At 40.4% G+C, this 21,591-nt stretch overlaps 2 protein-coding genes across 3 annotated transcripts in view; both read right to left on the reverse strand.

The window, feature by feature from the left end:
- Positions 1-15,225, reverse strand: part of ncapd2 (non-SMC condensin I complex, subunit D2) — a gene marked incomplete at its 3' end in the record, with an annotated part of 32,657 nt that extends 17,432 nt beyond the window's left edge. Inside the window, exons 1-17 of the mRNA XM_080743336.1 lie at positions 15,130-15,225; positions 14,544-14,663; positions 13,576-13,651; positions 13,322-13,380; positions 12,494-12,669; positions 11,572-11,717; positions 10,857-10,984; positions 9,761-9,884; positions 6,551-6,698; positions 5,930-6,127; positions 5,387-5,521; positions 4,633-4,720; positions 3,272-3,476; positions 2,283-2,401; positions 1,819-2,031; positions 1,149-1,323; positions 456-540 (exon numbers count right to left, since the gene is read on the reverse strand). Coding sequence (XP_080599462.1) covers positions 456-540; positions 1,149-1,323; positions 1,819-2,031; positions 2,283-2,401; positions 3,272-3,476; positions 4,633-4,720; positions 5,387-5,521; positions 5,930-6,127; positions 6,551-6,698; positions 9,761-9,884; positions 10,857-10,984; positions 11,572-11,717; positions 12,494-12,669; positions 13,322-13,380; positions 13,576-13,651; positions 14,544-14,661 — 2,193 coding nt within the window. The 5' untranslated portion in view covers positions 14,662-14,663; positions 15,130-15,225. The remainder of the gene's footprint in view (positions 1-455; positions 541-1,148; positions 1,324-1,818; positions 2,032-2,282; positions 2,402-3,271; positions 3,477-4,632; positions 4,721-5,386; positions 5,522-5,929; positions 6,128-6,550; positions 6,699-9,760; positions 9,885-10,856; positions 10,985-11,571; positions 11,718-12,493; positions 12,670-13,321; positions 13,381-13,575; positions 13,652-14,543; positions 14,664-15,129) is intronic.
- Positions 15,226-16,035: 810 nt separating this feature from the next.
- Positions 16,036-20,926, reverse strand: ing4 (inhibitor of growth family, member 4). 2 transcript variants are annotated; one of them, XM_080745553.1, is made up of 8 exons: positions 20,885-20,926; positions 20,341-20,412; positions 18,972-19,138; positions 18,739-18,838; positions 17,581-17,692; positions 17,191-17,335; positions 16,886-16,947; positions 16,036-16,732 (listed from the first exon to the last, which is right to left on the reverse strand). In XM_080745553.1, exons 1-8 carry the CDS (start codon positions 20,919-20,921, stop codon positions 16,693-16,695), a joined length of 735 nt encoding a protein of 244 aa, XP_080601679.1. In that variant the 5' UTR covers positions 20,922-20,926; the 3' UTR covers positions 16,036-16,692. The 2 variants fall into 2 exon arrangements, with proteins under 2 accessions (XP_080601679.1, XP_080601678.1); XM_080745552.1 differs by having other exon boundaries at positions 18,724-18,838.
- Positions 20,927-21,591: the final 665 nt, after the last annotated feature.

Consider the following 21,591-nt stretch of genomic DNA (forward strand, 5'->3'; position numbering starts at 1 on the left):
AGAATCAGAACAGTGTGCCGTCAGAGCCAACAGGTTATGTGCATTGCACAATATGCTGCAGATGTGACGTAGCACTGCACGGCTGTGCATGCATCCCTATCCATATATTAACTAACTGTCTGCCTGACTGACCAGGGCATACTGTAACTAGGACGTGCATGACTGCCCAAAATCAAAGTCCATTAAAATTCTACTGCTATTAATAGCGATTATTCTACACCTTGGGGTCAGGTTATGAGCATCATCCCAGTTATTTTTCTATACTTAGAAAACAATAACTAGGATGACCATTTCAGCCATTGTGCAGCCCTAGAAAGCCACCAAACAATCAGGCCTTTATATATATGTGAGTGAGTGAGTGAGTGAGTGAGTGAGTGAGTGAGTGAGTGAGTGAGTGAGTGAGTGAGTGAGTGAGTGAGTGAGTGAGTGAGAGAGAGAGAGAGAGGTTTCCTTACAATCTCTTCTAGACACTGGATAGTCCCCAGAGATGCATCCACCATGAGCACAGAGAGACTGTCCACCAGTGTCTGCGCTTTGGCCCTGAGGAGAGAAGAGACTTCAGACAGTGAACTAACATCTAATAAAGATGCCAATTAAAGATTAACACTGTCAACCCAAGGAAGTTGGAGATGTGAAAATCCCTTTTTTTTTACTTTTCAAACGGTTTCCTTTTTAAATGACACCCTGTTAACTGTCTATAGAGATAACTGCAGGGTGTTCCAGGCTATCACAGCTGTCAAAGAACCTCGTCTAGCTCTCTATTCAGTAAGCCACGACTCATCAGTCGCTATTCATCGCCCGCTACCTTATTCAATTGAGACGATGCATGACATTGAAGACATTCTGTTTTAGTTTACTTTAGGCAGCATTGGAGTCAAGCTCCAGTTAGGATGGTGTGTGTAATATATTTGTCCGTCCCCTTCTCCCCCTCAACATTACATTTATGTGTATGCCATGTAATTAGAGGAAAATACTGTCTTCTGAAGGTTTTCTGAAAAAGAAAAGTCAAATGTTTATTTTTTAAAAAAATACAAAATGTATGTTGTATATACTCTAAAAAGATTACATTTACACCTATATACACACAACCCATCAACGGGAAACCCAAAAATAATTCTTTAGCAGTCCAACTAAATCCAGATAGGTACCTGGTGGAGTCTCCCTGTGGGTTGAGGTAGAGGCGCTTGTAGGCTTGCACCACAGCATCTTTAACGGCAGCATCGGCCGACCACACCAGAGGAAGCATCTTCCTCACGCCGCTCAGAGAGCAGGCCACGCTGAACTCACACACCGTCACACAGAACTGTACTGCCTCCTGGACAACTGCAGGAAACAGAACAAGTTCACATCAGTGCCAGAACATGGTTCATATTAAGCCATGGTCATCAGTCCACAGTAGGGATGAAGGATGATATATTTTTTTGTATTTGTGAGGTTTTTCAGATTGTTTGGCATATATATCAGGGCTATTGAACACCCTTTGTCTGTGTGTTGGTTAAAATAATATTGAACCAATGAAAAGATGTCTGTGTTGGTTAAAATGAAACCAATGAATAGTAAAAAGCCCTTCGGTCAAAACCTCCTAACTCCACTTGAGCTCATTGTCCCAAAAATGAACATTTTTAGGAGTTTTCGGCCCGACAGCAGTGATATATAATTTTATATGAGTTGGTAAATATTTCAAGGTTTTAATTCTAAAAAGACAACCATGTCCCTTAATGAGAAAAGAAGCAAAGAAATAAAACAGGGTTTTCCTGCACAACATATTTTGCTGAGGCATAAGTGGAAATGTGATGTCAGTGATGAACCTCTCCTTACCTGAAGTGGTTTTACAGTACAGCATAGAGTTTATGACTGAGATGGCTCTTTCCACCTGCAGGGCGAAGCTCTCCGTGTCCCTCAGGTACTGCACCAACATTTCCTGTTTCTTCAGCTCGCTGTCCCGAGCGTCCTCTCCCTCTTTCTCTGCTCCTTCCTTCTGAGGGGTAGGAGGGAGGTTCTGACTCAACTCAGCAGCTTCATCATCAGGGCCTGAGATGGACAGACACATGGACATGGGTTTTCAAGTGTTGGCATTCCACATAAGCAAGATGTGAAAAATGAAAAGGGAAATACTTTTTCCACTATGTATATCATATTGATCACCTCATGTTAAAGGGGAATTTTGGACTAGCCGTCTTACATTAATCTGTACCGATCATTCATGGACATCAGTCCCCCCCTCCCCCCTACCGCTTGCTTCCCTTAACAGCTACAGGTAAACTGATAGAAAAAACCTGTACCTTTGAATAGCAGAGCCAATGTGTTCATCACGGTCTCTGGTGTGACACTGGACAGAGCAGAGAAGAGCGCGGACTCTGGGAAACGGCTGTGGGCCTTTATACACAGACGTACTGCATTCCTGGAAGACACAAGAAACACAAGGTCAGCCTAGCGGCGAAAGTAAAAAGGTATAAACCGTACTCACTTTCAGTTCTTAGGAGTCTTTTTTATTAATGATGCAGCAGCAGCAGCTTGACAGAAAGACGCGTTTCGGCTCTAGGCCATCATCAGTGTTACCTAGCGGCGAACAAAACTACTATCCCAAAGTGTAACAGAAAACATCCATTCCATGCAGGTTTTCTTTGTGAGCTTGTAGATTGCCCATTTTTGGCAAAGACGTTTGTTGTAGAGAAACACTAGCAGACCAAGTATAAAGCCTTGGGGGAACCTGGTCAACCAATGTTATGTTGGGTGGTACACCAGTCTCAAAAACAAAAGTCTGCATGCTGATAAAGCCACAGTAGTACAGTAGAGATTTCACAGAGAACTGTTCAATGCAAATGTACTAAAATGGGACTGGACACATTCAGTTCAGAAGATTTCAAAACATTCATCCTAGTCTTTCCTTTAGTAGAAATCCCTTCACATAATGTACTTTCAAGCGTGAAGACCATATATTGTAGCTCAGGCCTAGGCCAGACGGAGCTGGACATTTCATATATCCTGGTTTTTCAGATATCCACATAGAAAAATATCTAGGTCCACACGACAAAGATATCTAGGTCTAAAATAACTGAGTCCCCTGACCAGGGGGACAAGCACACACAGTAAAGTCTTCAGAGATATCCGGGTTCCATGTCTACAAGGATCCAGTGAATCGGATATTTTTCAATGTCTCCAATTATTTATCCGGTTTCAAAAATATCCAGCTTCAATGTAAATTGACTTAATGACTTCAAATTAAAAAAAATTGAATCTTTCTCCATTATGTGGGACATTACTGGGTCACCTGTATTTGTTGACGCGGAGGAACTGTGCGACTTGCACGGCAGTAGTCCTGTCATCTTTTTCGTTAACTTCCTCTTCTTCCACCTCTTCCTCCTTCTCTTCTTCTTCCTCCTCTTCCTCAGTGGTGGGCTCCAGTTCAGCCCTGACAGTGACCAGGAGTTCGGGCTCCATGGCTGCCCACAGCTCGGACGCTTTGAGGACAGCCACTGATAGGGAGCGAAGACAGACAAGAACATTTTAAGTGGGGAGGGGAAAAAAAAGGTGAAAAAGAATTTACATAGTATAATCTATGATTGACATTTTCTGATGAACAACTTGACTTTTTTAAGATGGAGGAATGTCACGATGAACTTCACATTCATACCCGCTGCACAGCGTGTTCTTCCTGCACAGAGGAGGAACTGGATTGACAGTTGTCTACGGAAAAGTAATATTTCTTGTGGTTGCTCGAAGGTGACCAGATGTACTGTACATCGACCACATAATCGCAACGAGTTGCAATTGTGTTTAGTTTAGCAATTAAATTACATTTTGTGTGGCATCAATACCAAGCACATCGTAGCTACTCTGAAGTATTGGGAAGACTCCTGGTAGGATAGATGCACAGAGATGCATTGCAAAGTAAAATAACGTATCCAATAAGTCAGGTTGTTCACAGTTCTTGCAGCAATGAACTTCTAACAAAGGAAACCAGCACTCAATTAGATCCAAGTGGGATTCTTCTTGTTTTTATTAATTGGGGGTGAACCCTTTAATAAAAACAAGAAGAATCCTACTTGGATCTAAGCGAGTGCTGGTTTCCTTTGTTATAAGAAAATAAGTCAGGCATACTTGTTGGGGAAAAAATATTTACATGAATCTTAGTTGACCCATTTATTTTACCATCTCAAAATGGCAAATTTCACAGAATTTCACAGTTTGCATCCCTGGTTTTGGCCCTCAGATTACAAGAGAAATTAGCTCATGGCAGACTGAACCTCAGTGACAGCTGAGTGAACTCTTTTGCCTCCAACACACTCACACATGCACTCACGCACACACAATGTCAGCATCCACCTGGTCATTTCTCCACTTCAACTTTAAAATGGAGAACAATTTGGGTGACGCCAAGTTACTGTAGGCAGGCCCTTACAGCAGAGCAGCAAATCTCAACTACACTGCCAAGATTACCAGCCAGCGGAGGCAAGAAGAAGCACTCAACCATCTTATTCAGTCTGCTCGCATTCGCCTTGGTCTCATCATTGGGCAGCGCCATTTATTGAATTCAGTGGAAAGGAACCTGAAGCTGTAGGCTCCTAGTTTAAGACAACATTCTGTAATTTAGAAAAAAGGCTTTTGAAGTGACTTTGATTTTTCATATACCGGGTGCTTTCCCTTGCAATTTCTCTTTCAACTCTTGAAGTTTTGCAGTCTCTTTCTCCAGGGGTTTCTTCAGATCAGCACTGCTCAGCTGAGAAGACACAAAAGACAACATTAAGCTATACGGTGGTATGGCATGTTCAACTCACTGACCATGTCTCACATGCAGTACCATTAAATACATCTTAAGATCTCTAAATACTTTAAACAAAAGTTTGTTTTGATATAATCTTTCACAATGTCATTCCATATGATAACTTCTCTCAACACTAATCTTATTTGCCTGTGTCACTCTGCCCTCGACACTAGTGCCAAAAATACATAGAAAATGTAGTCAGTTATGCATTTAAACATGAATAAATACAGTTTCTTCTGACAACTTGTTAAGTCGTGTAATGACAGAGCTACGAGGTGTTGCCAAAAGACTACTAAAATGATTACACAGTACGACTTTAAAATAACGTAAGGATAGGGAAAAGATGGTGTCAGCTCCGTATCTGTCCATGGCGATTTCCCTCAATTCGCCATGGTCATCAGAGAGCAGGGATGCTATAGGGAGGACTAGTGCCAGACAGAACACTGTTGAGAAGACTGCCCAGGTATCTGCCTCCCAGGATATGGTACAGTTCTGAACTGCTATACCAAGCCTTTATTTCATGCTGATATAAATCAATTTACAAATTGTATAAATTGTTTTGGTCAAAGGAGAAAGCATGCGACTATTCCAGCTACAAAGTGGATTTGTAGTTTTGTTTACCTTGCAGCTGTAGGGGTTGTGTGCGATGAAGGCAGCCAGCAGCTGAATAGCGCTCTTCACCACATGAATTGATTTGTCCATCAGCCGTCCCACAGCCAAACCCATAACCTCACTGTATCGACACAGAGGCAATGCCTGGCAGACAAACACATGCCGTTGAGGATGGTTTAATTCTGTGACCATAGACCAGTCATAGACACACCCAAACACATTCTAAATGTAATGCTAAAAAAAAGCAGTGCTCCACTGAAACAATCATTCAAATCAGAAGCAGGATCTGTAATTGGCCAATTAAGTTCACATACAAGGAATTTGATTTGGCCTATTGCTTTCAGACAGATTACAGGAAAAAAGATGTACAGCACAGCGGGTGTGGAAACAAAAGCCCCCTACAAAATAGAGTAATTCAATTTGGATTGCATTGCATCCTTCTAGTAAAGTAAACCTCACCCTAAAATCCACATCATCCAGGATACATTCCTTCATCAACCCATGGTGGTAACCCCGTAACCAATCACAACATCAGACTCGAGAGTAACTGACCTTGCTGTTGACGATGCGTGTGTAGCCTTGTATTACTCGGGCCCGGACGTGAGAGTGCGTGTCGTGGAGGTGTTCCTGCAGCGTGTCAAAGTAGCGGTCTCGGTCGGCTTTACCGGACTCGTCCAGACCGTCTCCACACAGGACCCGCACTAGAATCTCTCCCAGAATCTCACACACGGCTACACGCATGTTGGGGCTCTGCAGTGAATGAGAAACGCTGCACATGAGAATTGCACTTAACCCCCCAAACATTTGCCATGTAGAAAGATGTGTGATTAAGCAAGATTACATGATGCAAAATACATTTGTTGATATATTGCTTTAAAGTCTCAAGGACCTGTGTATTTCATTCTCTAAAGTCAATTGGACATGCAGAACTTGCAGTAGTGCAAGAATTTATTCCAGTTCCAGGCTGGCTGGCTTCATGTCAAACAATTCACTCAAGGCTTCAATGTCTCTTACTGATCATGCTTATAGAAATGTTTTTATTCAGATGTTTGTCAATCTGCAGTGGATTAACCCTGGTCAATCAGTAGTGGTGTGAATTATAGCCCTGATCTCATCCATCAATCAATCTGTGTCCATCAAAAGACAGCAAAACACTGAACAGTAGTGCAGTACCTCTCCCTCCAGGTGTGTGATGAGAACGCTGATGTTGGGGATCATCAGTTCTGGTACCAGGGAACCGAGCTCTGACAGGAAAGAGGCAAAAGCTTTGACACCCGACCCCTCTCTAGCCAGCTCCTCGCTTGACTTCTGACCAATCTCCCTAAAAAAAGGAGAAAGAAAAAGAAAAAAGGATCAGAGACGTACACTTGAGTTCAAAAGGCAAACAAGCCACAAACATTGCCAGACAGTGATTGCATTTCTATTCAGTGAAGCTCAATGGTTAGATAATGCCGGTAAGACTTGCACCCAAGCTCATAACATTTAAAATATACAAATAAAAAGATAAATGAACAGACTCAGAGGAGGGGGTTGCATCTGATTTTGGCCCTCAGATTACCAAAGAAATTAGCTCATGGCTGACTGAACCTCATTGACAGTCGAGTGAACTCTTTGTCTCCAACACACACACACACACACACACGCGCGCACACACACACACACACAGTGTCAGCATCCACCTGGTCATTTCTCCAATTCAACTTTAAATGGAGGAACAATTGGGGTGAAGACAAGTTACTGTAGGCAGGCCTATTAGCAGAGCAGCAAGTCTCAACTACACTCCCATGACAACCAGCCAGTAGAGGCAAGAAGCACGCAAACTATCTTATTCAGTCAGCTCGCATTCGCCTTGGTCTCATCATTGGGCAGGGCCATTTATTGGATTCAGTGGCACTTGTCGACCAAGTGCTTGTTGCGTATTGACTTAAATCATAAAGGTAAACGTTTAAACTTTTTTAAGTGCATCACTGTCTTTTGGCTTTGTTGGCAGCCGAGTTCACATGTCTGCCTGTTCATAGTCCCATGCAACTACAGACTTAAATTATCAATCCCTTCAAAATGTATGAACCAACAATGATTTGGCCATAATTAGACAATGATCTTCAATGTGCAGCTTAAAAAAGTGGAACTTAAGCTTAAGAAAAAAAGGGGGAAAAAACCATGTTGGGTGGTTGCTCCCCACATTACTTGCAACCTGATCATCATTTTATTTTTTCAGAGGTCACAGACCCATGTTTGAAAACATAAATAGACTGTACAAACTGTCAAGTAGTACGTTTAGTCAATTGGACATCTTGATCTTATAAGTTGACATTTTGCAGCAGCACATCTTAAATTCACTTAACCTATAAACCTACCTATTATATTATGCACTCATCCATTATTTCCATTCTGACTGACGTATGACATTTCCTGCTCTGACAGTCTATTGTCTAACTCTAATCCAATGCCTACTTTGTCAGAGAGGCGATGAAGCACACCAGTCAGATCATCTCCTTATTCCAAGTCAGTCAATTATCCACAAAGTCAGCTACTTTGACAAAGGAGAAGAAAGTAAAGTATCTCAGAAATACTGTTTCCTACCATTATGAGAAAACATTTATTTTTACAACTTAGATTTACACCTTTTTGTGTACTTCCCACATAGTAGAATACTGAAATGATGCGAAAAGTGCATTTTAATAAACTCTTGACATAACTTTATTTTCCCTTAGCTTTCAATGTGCAGTGCTGATATGGTGTCACATCTACGCCAAATAGTGCAGTTTGGTCCATTTTGCGGTCTGACTTGTAGAACTCTTACCTTTTAGCTTAAAGTTAACTACAGTATTGGGAAGGTGTTTGATTGGTTCTCAGGAACTTAATCGAGATCAGCAGTACAGAGGAGTCTCAAAAGAAGCTGAAGGTAACTTATCGTAGACTTATTTTAATTTGTTAAATACAGCAAGTCCTTTTCATTTACATAATTATCATGGTCATTTGAAGGCAGTGTTAATTTTGTCGACTAAGACTAAGACTAAAAGACTACAAGATTTTGATATTTTGTCGATAGACTAAAACTAGACTAAAACAGTCCCAAAAGACTAAGACTAAGACTGTTATTTGTGTTATTCAAAAGACTAAGACTAAGACTAAATCTAAGTCTAAGACTAATGGCTGCAAAAAATTACACTGGCATTTAACTGCAATGAAATTAAAGGCAAATACATATTTTATGTATGTTTTATTTTGACCAAGTAACAGGCAGTAGAAGACAATGACTTGTTCATAATTATGTGGTTATATTAGGCTAAAAAACCTATCCTAAAAGACGAAGACTAAAAGTCTAAGACTAATCCCAAAAGACTAAGACTTAAGCCCTTTGCACACAGGCGCGTTTAACCGCACGGATAAAACGGACAATATAATTTTTTGAAAAGAAAACAATGATTCTCTATGACCTCATGCACACCGGCTCCGAATTAGCCGTGCGACGAGTGGCTGCCGCCGTGCGTTTTTTTCTCGATCGAACCCAGTTCGATTCGTGCGTCTTGTCGCATGCGGTAAAAAACTCATCACTCCTTTTATGACTCCTTTTTGGATCCGCAGCGCCGATTCCGCACAGCCTTGCACACCAAATCCAATGCGTTTTATTCATGCCGCAAACGAAAAAAACGCAACTGTCCTGTGTGCAAAGGGCTTAAGACTAAAATGTTTTGATATTTAGTCGACTAAGACTAGACAAAAATTATTTCAGAAGACTAAGACAGGACTAAGACTAAACGGTGTGTTATTCAAAAGACTAAGACTAAGACTAAATCAAAATTTGCTGAAAAAATTAACACTGTTTGAAGGATATTTGAAATAGCGGATGTATCGGCACAGGTCACGGCTCATGCTACAGAAGCAAATTTCTCTTTATCCACAAAATGGAATCAAGGCCATGAGTAAAATCACTTAACAAGCTTCTAGAAATAGCCCAGACATGGCATTTACTAAAGTGGACCTGGACATTGTTTAACCATGTTTGTCATACTGTAGGTAAACCAGAGACTACAATATAACATAAAAGGAAGAGGTCCTTCGACAACGGGTTAAACAATGGATGGGCACTAGTTAAAATGATGGACACTAATGCCTGAATATCATTAAACTTTTATACAAGCCGTTGTAGATTACGTTTTTTGGACTGTATGTATAGGTGAAACAGTTTCCAGAGGTCGCCCTCAGCATTGTTCTTTAAGCACTTGTTTTGTGGCATCACTCAAAATCAAAACACTGAATTGGCTAGAATAAAGAGAACCCAGAACCCACTGCAACAGGGTATTTTTCATATATCAGTCCATCATTCAAATGTACATGGGTAAAACATGCAAACAATTTATACATGCATATCACACCGACCTCATGACTTCTCCTACGATAGCTCTGACTCCATACTCTGTGCTCCACACGGACACAGCCTGGGCACACACTGATGACAGCTGTTCAAAGTGCTGCAGCAACTGAATGACCCTCACACTGGCACCTGTAGACATGAGGGTCAGGAGGGAAAAGCCAAAGGAAAACATGAAGTTGCATTATTATTGTTAACGAAATTAACCCTAGCGTAAACAGATGGTAGGGCTGCAACTATCGATTTTTTTCATAGTGAATATTGTATAGATTTTTTAATTTATATTTTCATAGTGATTACTTTTCCGATCAATCAAGAAGTTTTTAAATCACCAACAAATTGATTTAAATCACCAACAAATTGATTAACCATTTTATCATTTGTTGCAAAACTGTGTCACTCAAACATAGCTAAAATAGCTACCGGTAATCTACAAGCTCACAGGTTGCGTTGTGAACTTCTGATGAATAGCTTTGTACTCTTGCCTCTTGGTCATAGATGCAACACAACTGTATTGCGACAATAAAAACACCTTGAACAAAACATAACAAATGCCCTCAGATTACCAAAGAACAAAGATCACAGCCATCATTGGCCTTCAACGCAAAGATTAGAGCTTCTTGCCAGGTGACACAAACACATGCATACACATAAACAAAACAACACATATCCACACACTGTCTGAAGCCCCCCACTTGTCATTTCCACATTTCTTCAGGAAAAAGACAGAGCGTAGGAGGCTGCAAGTTGACTGTGGGTGGGCCCTTACAGCAGTGTAACCGAACTTCGTCACACCGCCAAGATTACCCACCAGTCACAAGGCTACAGTCTAATCTTTTGGCCTGACTGGCTCATAATTGCCTCGTCTCATCATTGGGCATCATTTTAACATGTCATGATCATCCACGTATTTTAAGTCTAGGGCAAAGACACAACCATACTATATTTCCAGATAGCATGGTTATGTACTATATTTCCAAGGGTAATTTTCTAACTCTGGGACAGCTTAGTGTGCAACAAACACCTGAAATTCAGAGACCACCCAGTCTCCGACGAACATTAGGCTTTAGCTGCGTATGTGTGAATGAGTGAAGGCAGACTAACCCAAGAGGTGGTTATATTTCTTGATGAGCACTCCCAGCAGGTGGATAATGGCATCTCTGGTGGGCTTGGTCTTCACATAGATGATGGTGGGGTTCTCCATCAGCTTGTAACAGCAGAAAGTCACACAACTGAGAAGACAAGGATACAGGCATTTGGAGAATAGTATCATTAGAAATGGCATGAAAAGAGACCCAATGTCTAATCTATGATGCCATCTCCCATTAAGACCACAATGTTATCAACCGTAGACAGAGCTACAGAGCTCTCCAGTCTGAACAAGAGCAGAGGTAAATCACTTATTCCGTAATCGAGTTCAGTCGGCGATGGAAGATCCTGTCTCCCCCCTCAGCACAGTCTGCTGCGTAAGCCGATGGTGCAGCAGCCAGAATACATTTTGCCTACATGTTTAATATTTCTCAGGCATGGCCTGGGTAATATTTTTAGTCAGGCATGGCCTGGGTAATATTTTTAGTATTTCTCAGGCAGTTTCAGTGAGGATTTTAAATACCAAAGTTCCAAACAAGATTTGGAATTGTCAGACGCATGATAAACCCCAATTTGAATTATCTCTCAACATCAGTATAATTATCAGTCTCACAGTTAGCCATAAATATTCAATTTAAAAAACGGTTTACTTGATTTTGTGAGTCATATCAAAGTCTTAGATTACAGTTGCAGTGTTCTAAACAGAAGGATTAACGGTGCTTCCTCCCACCTGATGAATTCCTCCTCCACCAGGGAGAGGCTCCAGAGCGAGCGGATGTCCAGTTGGAGGAGCTGGATCAGAGCCTGAAGAACCCTCTCCCTCTCAGAGTCCCACTGCAGCAGACCGTCTCCTCCAGCCTTCCCCTTCTTAGCGGACTGAAACAGAACAAAGACAAACCGCCGTTCACAAATGGAACCAATGCAGTCCACCGTGGGCCTTTGGCTTCACTGTAGTGAAGATGTCAAACACATTACACAAGTTAATTTGATTCATGACCAGTTTGGTTACTTTGTTTATGAAAGATATGCATTATGTTTGTTTGCTTTACGTAATGTGATTAATATTGTACAATTTATCATCTTGTGAAGAATAGCTTTGCTAGTCATATATGCAACACAACTGTATTGTACTGTATGTGCATGTGAAAATAAAATGCCTTGGGACAAGGTATCACTGCCACTGCTCACTCTGATGGGATGGGTTCAGCAAATCCCAAGCAAAACACTAGTAGCACCAAATAAATGCCCTCAGATTACCAAAGAACAAAGATCACAGCCATCATTGGCCTTCAACGCAAAGATTAGAGCTTCTTGCCAGGTGACACAAACACATGCACACAAATAAACAAGACAAAACAACACAACACATATCCACACACTGTCTGAAGCCCCCCACTTGTCATTTCCACATTTCTTTAGAAGAAAGACAGAGCGTAGGAGGCTGCAAGTTGACTGTGGGTGGACCCTTACAGCAGTGTAACCGAACTCCGCCACACCACCAAGATTACCCACCAGTCACAAGGCTAGAGTCTAATCTTTTGGCCTGACTGGCTCATAATTGCCTTGTCTCATCATTGGGCATTATTTTAACATTACCACTTGAACATACATTATATTAAAAACAACAATGTTTCTCTGTAGAATACAAATACCTTGCCAGTCGCTGTGACAACACACTGTCTGTAGGAGTCACTCTCCAGGCTCTCTGTGAGTTTACAGAGCAGGAACACGCTCATTTTAACTGCATTTAGGTGTGCCTTGCGGTCTGGACCCGAGAAGGTGGTGGAGGCGAGAAGCGCTGGCAGGGATATGGAGAAGCCACTGACCACTGAAGGGAGAGATGATTGATTCAGATGGTGCACTCATGATTTTCTCTCTATACCACACAATCTGATCACTTAGGTATGTTGGCCCAATAAACAAATAAAGTCAAACAATGTGAATATAAGCTAATTTCTTGTTTTAATTTGTCATGCCTCAGGAAATGTGACAGGTGTTTCAGCTATCCAGCCTTCATCGGTATGAATCTAACAATGTTTGCTCTAGTCCCTTTTTAAAAAGAGGATGTCACAAGACAACGAGGTGATCAATCATAGTTAATGAAGGTGATGACACCTCACACTTGAAAGATGTCTAGGGTGATGTAACTTAATGGCATACTCAATGAACTTGAAGTTGGAATAAACAAAACAAATAGTACCAGTAAATATACTGGTAAACACATGGACAATAAATGCAAATATATAATACATGTTAAGGGTAGGCTTAAGCCAAGTAAGCATCAGATAATGACAGATTTGTGAGGAAGACAAAGTATGGCACTGTTCGATTTATAATTATGGAAGCTGGATAGCCGTGGGCATTCATGACTTTACAATTGTTCACTTGCATGTACCAATACACTCTATATTATACAATTGAATTATCAATTACAATGTAATTCTCCATCCCTATATCATAACACCAGAAGTTTATTTTACCTTGGACAAGTAACTCAAGAGTGTCCTCTTTGATGTTTAAGTCCAATGTACGGCAATGGCTTGGAAAAAGGAAATAGAAAAACAATAAACATGCAGGAGTTAGATTCCCATAACCCTTGTATGATTTGATGGCAACAACACACAGTAAAAGCTTCAGTGGCCATTTCTAATCATCCACTTATAATTCTGAAGTGTGTAAATTAAACACTCAGGAATAAGTGCAGGAGCAAATGCAGGACATGGAGGGCACTTACTGTAGCACACTGTAGCCCGTGTCAAAATGCTCCAGGATGCACAAAGGTCCCTTACTTCTGAGCGCTGCCTTGAAAACTGCATGTGATAAATATAGAATAGAACCGCATCAGATAAAATGTGATGTTCAAGCATCCACAAAATATTTGAAAGCCCCAATAATTTTATAGAGTGTATGTATCTGAATTGATGGGAGCTTTCTTGAAAATGCGTATATCTTAGCTTATAACTTTTGGTTAGTGTTTAAAGAGCTAGTCAATGAATGTAAACACATCACTGGTTAGGGAAGCGGTAAGTCTGGGTTTCCGAGGCTAGGGAAGCGGTAATTAACTGATTTGCTTTAACAGCAATTTAAAACGTCACTTATAATGTAGAATCCTAGTAACATCAAGTGTAAATATCTATCCCTGATAGATGATTTATTTTGTATTGAATATTTGAATTGTATCATTTTTATTTATTATATTGCTACTTAAAGGAGTTATAGTCAACTTTTTCATTGTAGGGCCGACACTTTGTTTACATCCTAGTCTATAGACTAGAATGTAAACAAAGTGTTGGTCTGACAATGGCCAAAATGATTATTTTATCATTATTTTACGCTTTTTGTGGACATTTTTGAATAGAAACACATATATGAAGCTTATTTTTTTATAAAATATTTTCGAAACATTATTTTTATTTTAGCATCCGTTTTTCAAGAAAAAGTTGACTATAGCTCCTTTAACTAGTGTATCATTTGCTTGAAAGGCCTATAAAAGAGCTGAGACATGTTGTGGGTCAAATACAATAAATCGTCAATTCATGAATACTCATGTGATACATTCATTGTGGAATAAATGAAGGCATAATCATGGATAATAATCATGAAACAGTGTTTTTCTATAATCGTACCATCTGATTGTGCCATTAAAATAATAACAATTCCATTCATATACAAGCTAAATGTCTACTCCTCTACTGTACTTACTGGTGAGATGCTGGGACAGCTGTTTGGGAGAAAGAACATCTTGGACAACATACTGGTTGATGCCACCAGACCTGACCAGGTCACCTACGGTCACGGGCACGAAGAAGTCCTGAGACATCCCTGAATTATAGTAAATTGCATTATATTATTATTAACAGGGTGAATTGTATTATATTAACAGGGTGAATAGCGGCATTAGACAAAGGCTGAGACGGGAGTAAGTAGATTTTCGAGCACAAATGAGTCAGCGGCCAAGAGATAAACAACAACAGTTAGATGTCAACCTCAATGTTGCAAGTGCAACATCAACCAACCACTGACGTATGTTAAACAACTAGCTTATTTGCGTTGAATACCATAGTAATAGTTAAATAATGGCAGCATGTTAGTTAGACAACACCTTTTAAAATCAGTTTGCAGTGAGCAAGCAAACATTATCGTGTGTAGCTAGTTGTCTTGTGGATGAGGGCTTTAGCTAATAAGCTAACACGAGCACCATTCCGTGACTTGTGATTTAAATTAACAACGATATGATACAACAAAGTGTACTTTAGTGGAAAGGGTACAGCTTTATTTATATTCTCACCGCCGCCTTTGCTGCTTGTAGTCCGACTGACCACAATAAAATGACGAGCTGGTCAAGGCTTGTGCGCTTAATATCCACCGCCTGTCTCAAACAATTTCAAACTGAAACTTGCTTTTGAAATCGCGCCCAGGAAGTGCGACGCACTGGACCCAAACTACCGCTCTCTTGGAAACAGAGCGACATCCACTGGTGAATTATGAACATAACTCTGAATCTATGCACTACTACAACTATTTGGTTCTCAACGTGAAGGCCCGGGGACCCCCAGGGGTCCTTGAAGGAGTTCCAGGGGGTCCCCAGCTAAATGATAGTTATTTGTACACTCTCAGAGTTCAATTAACATTGATTTTACAATATAAATTGGGGTCCCAGAGATTGAAATGCCAACAAATGGGGGTCCGTAGCCAAACAGACATTTATTTCGGGCCGGGCAGAGAATGTTGTCCATGGGAAGCTCGTGGAAAAGTGGAGATATTTAACTAAACACGTTTTATGCCTGCCATAACTTTCAAATGGATATTAAACTAGAGAACAATATCCGACTCCAAGGTCGCACCAGATAGGCTACACAGTACACACACAGCGCCACAACTTTAAATGATTCTGCTACCCAGGCGCATAGTGATCTATGGCTCTTTATCTGGAATACATGAAATGTATGTAGCCTAATATCACAGCCATTCTAGGGCTACAGTCCTCCCTGCTGTCAGTAGCGGACAGATTATTTGTCCAGTTCCCAATATAAGTCCAATATAATATGGAAGCAAATTTACAAAGGACAACAACAGGCAATATCTTTTGAGGTAGTAGCTGTATTGAAATAATGGAAAACACAATCATCCATCCCAACTCAGTTGTACCAATGTTTCAGCTACAGAAATTGCTTTTGTTTTTTTTGCTCAAGAAACAGTTGCTCTGTATATATCCATCAAATTAAATGCTAAAATGAAAAGTGTCAATCTACTACCACAGATGAGTCAATACTGCTGAAATGCCATTGGTCTTCATAGCCTTTCACTCTGCTTTGTTATACTTTCAAAAGAAAAGCTAGTATTCTCAGATTAAGCACATGAACACAACTACCTAATAAAGTATAAAATTATCCAGGGCCAAATGGGGTATTTGACAAAAAATAAAATAAAAAAGGTAGAATATCCCAAACTTTGTAGTCTTGTAGGCTATATGAATGCAGTATACAGTATTAGGGATGCTAGAACCGTCAAACCATTAGGGGAATTGTAGTGTTTATTGTTCACTTGTAAAATTAAATGTAAAATAAAAAATCAAATAAAAAAGACACGATGAGAGCACCAAAAGTAACTACAAAAATGTCAACCATTTCAAAAATCAATATTTAAATACATTAGTAACCGTCAAGTCTCCTTCACACATTACATCAAAGCAATGCAATCAAAAATGTAAACCAAAAGAAAAAGCACCAAATGTTAAGGAAGATGAAAAAAACAAATTACTAGTAACTAATGTAGAAAATACTATTTTTGTTCCTCCTGATTCTTTATCTGATTGGTGACCTTCCGTTTAGTTTCAGGTATCCAGGTGACTTTATTTCCTCTTTCTGTCTTGAGAGCAGCGTGGACAATACCTGCATGGAATGAAATGGAAATTCACCAGGAAGGTTAATTGCAGAATTACTTTCTTAACTCCAGCAATCATATCTGGAATGAAACACTATCCATTCCTCACTCATAATTTAAGATAGAGTGTTACAGTAGGTGTTGCAGTGCGCTCGTCTTACCATTTGCCTCTTGGTTTGGTTGTCAGGCCCACGCAAGCAAAATGGAACCACTCAATGGAACACTGAGGAAAAGACAACAACTAAACATCAGATGAATGCTCTGTATAACACTACATTTGCTACACACATGCTTTTGGACTGTAGAGCTGTAATAAAAGAATATATATATATGTGCCAGTGGCCTACAGTGTTTAAATTATTTCTTGTCAACAGAAATATGACTAAACATAACACATGACTTTTATTACATTCTAATGTATTTCTCTCATTGTCCGTTCACATGGACATTGTGCGGTGGAACTTACATCGGTGTTGTCACAGCCTATCATCTCGCCGTAGGAGACCTGGTGACACAGACAGTAGGTGGGCTCGTTGGGGTCCACCGGCATGTCCAGAACGTCAGATGGGTGCACATTCCCAAAGTTGGCAGCAGGGGTGTTGAACTCTCCGCTGAGAACAGGAGGAAACGTTTGAATATAAATGTACATTTTGAGGCTTTATCAGGAGCGACTAAATACAATCGTTTATTCACAGAATAAACTATTTCCCTGATCAATTCTGTTACATGTAACCAACAGTAAAGAAAGAAAAGGCCAGAGCCATTAGTAGCCAGACTATTCTTGTGATAATCTTCTACAAGATGTCAACAACACCAGTCAACAATCATTATTATTGATACAAAAAGGCAAACTCACGGTTGGAGGAGTTTGACTTTCTTCTGTGTGCTCTTGGGGCTGCCATCTTCATCTGAACTCTTAACTTTAGACCTGGTTTTAGCCACCTTCTTCTCCTTCTGCCTGGAGTCACCTTACATGATAAAAATGCAATATACATTCAATGATATTTGAGGAAATGTTGCATTATACATAATAGAAAAAGATAAGCAATCTATTTCAACCTACTACACATCCCTCACTGAAAAACAAAGACATTAAGCTAATACAATGGACACTAGGGATGTGAAAAAAAAATCGAAAATCGACGCGTCGATCGACTCACGCCCACCGCGAGTCGAAAAATCGAAAAATATATATATTTTTTTATTTTTCAAAAGTTTTTCCCCCAAAAAAGGTTTTAATCGTTCAAAAACGTTATAAGCGTTAATGTTTTCCATATGTGAGAGGACCGTGTGTGTGTCTGTGTCGGAGACGAGTGTTGTGCATTCGCATGCATGCGGCGCTAGTCAGGTCCGCGGACTACTGGTTGAGAAACACTGCTGGACCGGGCTGATGCACGCGTCATAGCAGTGCGCGCTGACTTGCCTCTGACTGTATCAACTCTATGGACTGGATGCTTTTGTTTACCTCCTGCCTCTGCATGCATGCTTCATTGCTTGACACGAAAGCTCGCTTGTTAATGGCAGCGTCGCCGTCGTGTGCGATGATCGCAAAATACACGTTAATGCGACACACCCGTGGACGCGGTCGGTTTGATACACTAGCCTGGGGTGCGCTAGCCTGAGCGCCCCCACTAAGTTCCATGGACTTTGTAACTCCGCTTCTAGTCTCTAAAGAACAGCCTCCATGCTAACGCAAGGAAGAGCAATTATTTATTATAATTATTATTAGGGCTTTGATGCTAGTTCTGATGGGTGCAGCTGCATACGTTGTGTTGCTTAAAGTAATGCGCCGTTGTGCTCTCCTCTCAGCTGCTGCTTAGCGAAAAAAAAAGTGAAAAAAGTCGATCGACGTGTCGATTTTCGGCCGTGACGCGTCGATTCGCCAATAATGCGTCGATTAACATCCCTAATGGACACATATACCATATGATTTTTTATGTCTTAAGATAAAAGATAAACATGCACAATTGGACAACCAGGTCCATTCTTTTTCACATACTTTTCTTTCCCTTACTGGAGGTGGAATCATAGTCGGTGCTCTCAATCTGCTTCTCCTTCAGGTCAGCCTCAAACCGGGCCAGGTCTGTGTCCAGACGCCTGATGTGCTTGTCGACCTGCAGAAAAGGTTTATCATTATGTAGACATTTAGATATTGTTAATTAAAAGACTCAACATATTGAAGCATTTGTTACATGCCTGGCACTTGCATAATGTAGTATGGATACTATGAGCAGTAGTAGTACTAACCATTTCGTAGGTCTGCATGGCCAATTGTACTTTATCATCTCCAAACTCCTTGCATTTGCTGTAGGACTGCTGAATCTGCCTGAGTATGGAGAGTTTCTGCTCAGAGGATAGAGTCCGAGCATTGGACGTGTACTCTTTAGCCAGGGAGTCTATCTGGCTCTTCAAATCTGCAGGATAGAAACACAGAAACCTCTCGGCACTTAACCACAGAAGCCCTATAAAAACATAGTCGAACAGGGTCCCACAGGGATCTACGTATAAATGGCCCTCTCCTTTTATTTCCTCTAGTTTACACCAAATCTCTTCACAGGAAAACGTGGATCTACAAGCTTGCAAGACAACACGCTAACATATTGTGAGCTTGTAGATGTGCAATTTTCAGTTATGTTGTCACACAAACTCTGTTATGGACAATAAGTATAATGACAGATTGCACTGACTGCATTTTAGCGAGATGCATAGGACCACAATGAAAGTCCACTGGATTTGTTTGTGTTATCGTTTTAGCCCAAATGTCTGACTGTGTATCTTGTGCTGTTTACATTTCTGTCTAATAAAGTATTCAATCAATCAATGCTATATGTTCCCCTTTTCTGTAAAATTAGGGTGACCAGACGTCCCGGTTTACCCGGGACAGTCCCGTTTTCAAGCTGCGTGTCCCGGTGTCCCGACAAATATCTCTAAACACTAATATGTCCCGGTTTTCAACATTCACTGCAAAATTGTCCCGGTTTTCGCCAGAATTAAAATAATAGTAGCTGTTTTCAGTGGTTGCATAGACATTTATCATGTTCTTTTAATGAAAACATGCTCACCTAACCAATCAGAAAAAAGGAACAAATTCATTGCGTGTCTGAATTCAACGCTGAGGCTGTTTGTCAATCACTCACTGCCTGTTTGCAACCCTGCGGTGCGTGTGTGCGCGTGCACGAACGTTAGAGAATGGGCACGCGCGTGCGCGGTAACGTGCACGATAACATGCGCATTGCTTTTAGGGTCCCAGTTTTAGGCAACAGTGTTTTGCGTCCCGGTTTGAGTGGCTGGAAATATGGTCACCCTATGTAAAATATCCGATAGGCCAGGGGGAATTAAAATGCATATGAACTGTAAACTATGTACATACGGATACGGAATACTCAAGACCATGTAAATTCACTCTAATCTATTGACAATACTATTTAGCTAAGTACTGTCAGAGCATGAAATATAAAAACTGTTATTCTCATAAAGGATATAATTTGAATAATAATAAAATCTAAATATATTATAAAGGCATGTTGAATGATTGATATCTGAAAACTGGGGTGTGAGTTCAGATTGCCATTTGCCAGTTAAACTTTTATTTCCACCATTCTATTGTTCTTCTCACCTTCTGTGCGTTGATCCAAGTCCCTCATCAAATTGAAGTTTCTCTGCAGTTCGAAAGGCAGATTTTCTATGCCTGGCGAAGGGAAACACAACAAGTCGGACAGTCAGTTTGGCTGGAAAACAAACGTAAATGCCAGCCAAGCTGTGCAGTTGTAAGGTACTGTACAACATTACATAATGTGTGCTTTATGTTGCACACAACATAAGCAAACAAGATGTGAATTGCTAGTTTACGGTTTAGAAATAAACAAAAGGGAAAGCCAACGATGATCAATTTCAAGTGAAATTGATGCTCTGTCCTGTGCTATGGAGAACTCAACGGTTTTTATGGCTCAGTCTATTGACTGGAACACGGCTTACAGTAATGCAATCTTCCAGTAAATAGACCGTGCCCAGAAAACGATGACCACACGCTAGTACACGTCAGAGCGTTGCTGTTAATTACGCGAGTTAACCACAAATTAACCTATGCATTAAACAAATGACGTGCAATAAATGTATGCTTCGTTCTGCCCGATAACAAGATAATAAAACACATAGCTTACTGTCTAAATAATGCTCCAAATACATTCCCGCCGCCATCTTGGAAAATGTAAACAACAAAACTTCCGGTACAGGAACGAGCGTTCCGATTGGCAATCACACGAGGAGGGGCGGGGCCACACAAATGCGCGCGCGGCGCACATACACACGTGTGCGAGGGTACGCGCACAAACCAACAAACAATGCACATTCCTACATATCTCTGATGTCTTCAGTTTAATAGAAAATCTACTCTAAAAATGTATTATTTGTGTGGCTTTTATATAACCTGAATCAGGTTTGTACAGTCCAGTCCAAGTCTTTTAAGGTGTCATTGATTGATTGATTGATCAATTGTCAAATATATTTTAACAAAAATTAAAGCTCTATATTCAATTTATTAGTGTTTGTTCAATAACAGGTGCCTCCCTGTCTCAGCTTCTGAATAAACATAAAATACATTAGGTGGATTGCCATTAGTGTCCTTATTCCGATTTTTTTCCTGCTCATTTGTGTGTCAAATGTCAATAATTACAATTTCACTTGTTGATTATCCTGTGCGAGTTTTCTCTCGTGATTGATTGGCTAAAATTGGTATCCTGAACTAAATGTATTTTTAAATGCAGTTTACTATTATGAGCTGTAGAGAAGGGTGGTCCCAAGTCCCAATACTAGGCTATATAGCAATGATTACTATAAGAATATACAGCTATCAACAACTTATTTTAAC

This window comes from Nannobrachium achirus, assembly GCF_963921795.1.
Source record: "Nannobrachium achirus genome assembly, chromosome: 2".
Classification (NCBI taxonomy): Eukaryota; Metazoa; Chordata; class Actinopteri; order Myctophiformes; family Myctophidae; genus Nannobrachium; species Nannobrachium achirus.

What these genes read in the sequence shown, in the direction of transcription:
- ing4 (XM_080745552.1), bottom strand. Translation starts at nt 20,921, where the DNA reads ATGGCGGCGGGAATGTATTTGGAGCATTATTTAGACA. An exon ending in TAGGCTGTGACAACACCGAT is followed by an intron (nt 16,948 to 17,190) that starts GTAAGTTCCACC and finishes TCTTTTCCTCAG; the next exon opens with TGTTCCATTGAGTGGTTCCA. An exon ending in ACCAAACCAAGAGGCAAATG is followed by an intron (nt 16,733 to 16,885) that starts GTAAGACGAGCG and finishes CATTCCATGCAG; the next exon opens with GTATTGTCCACGCTGCTCTC.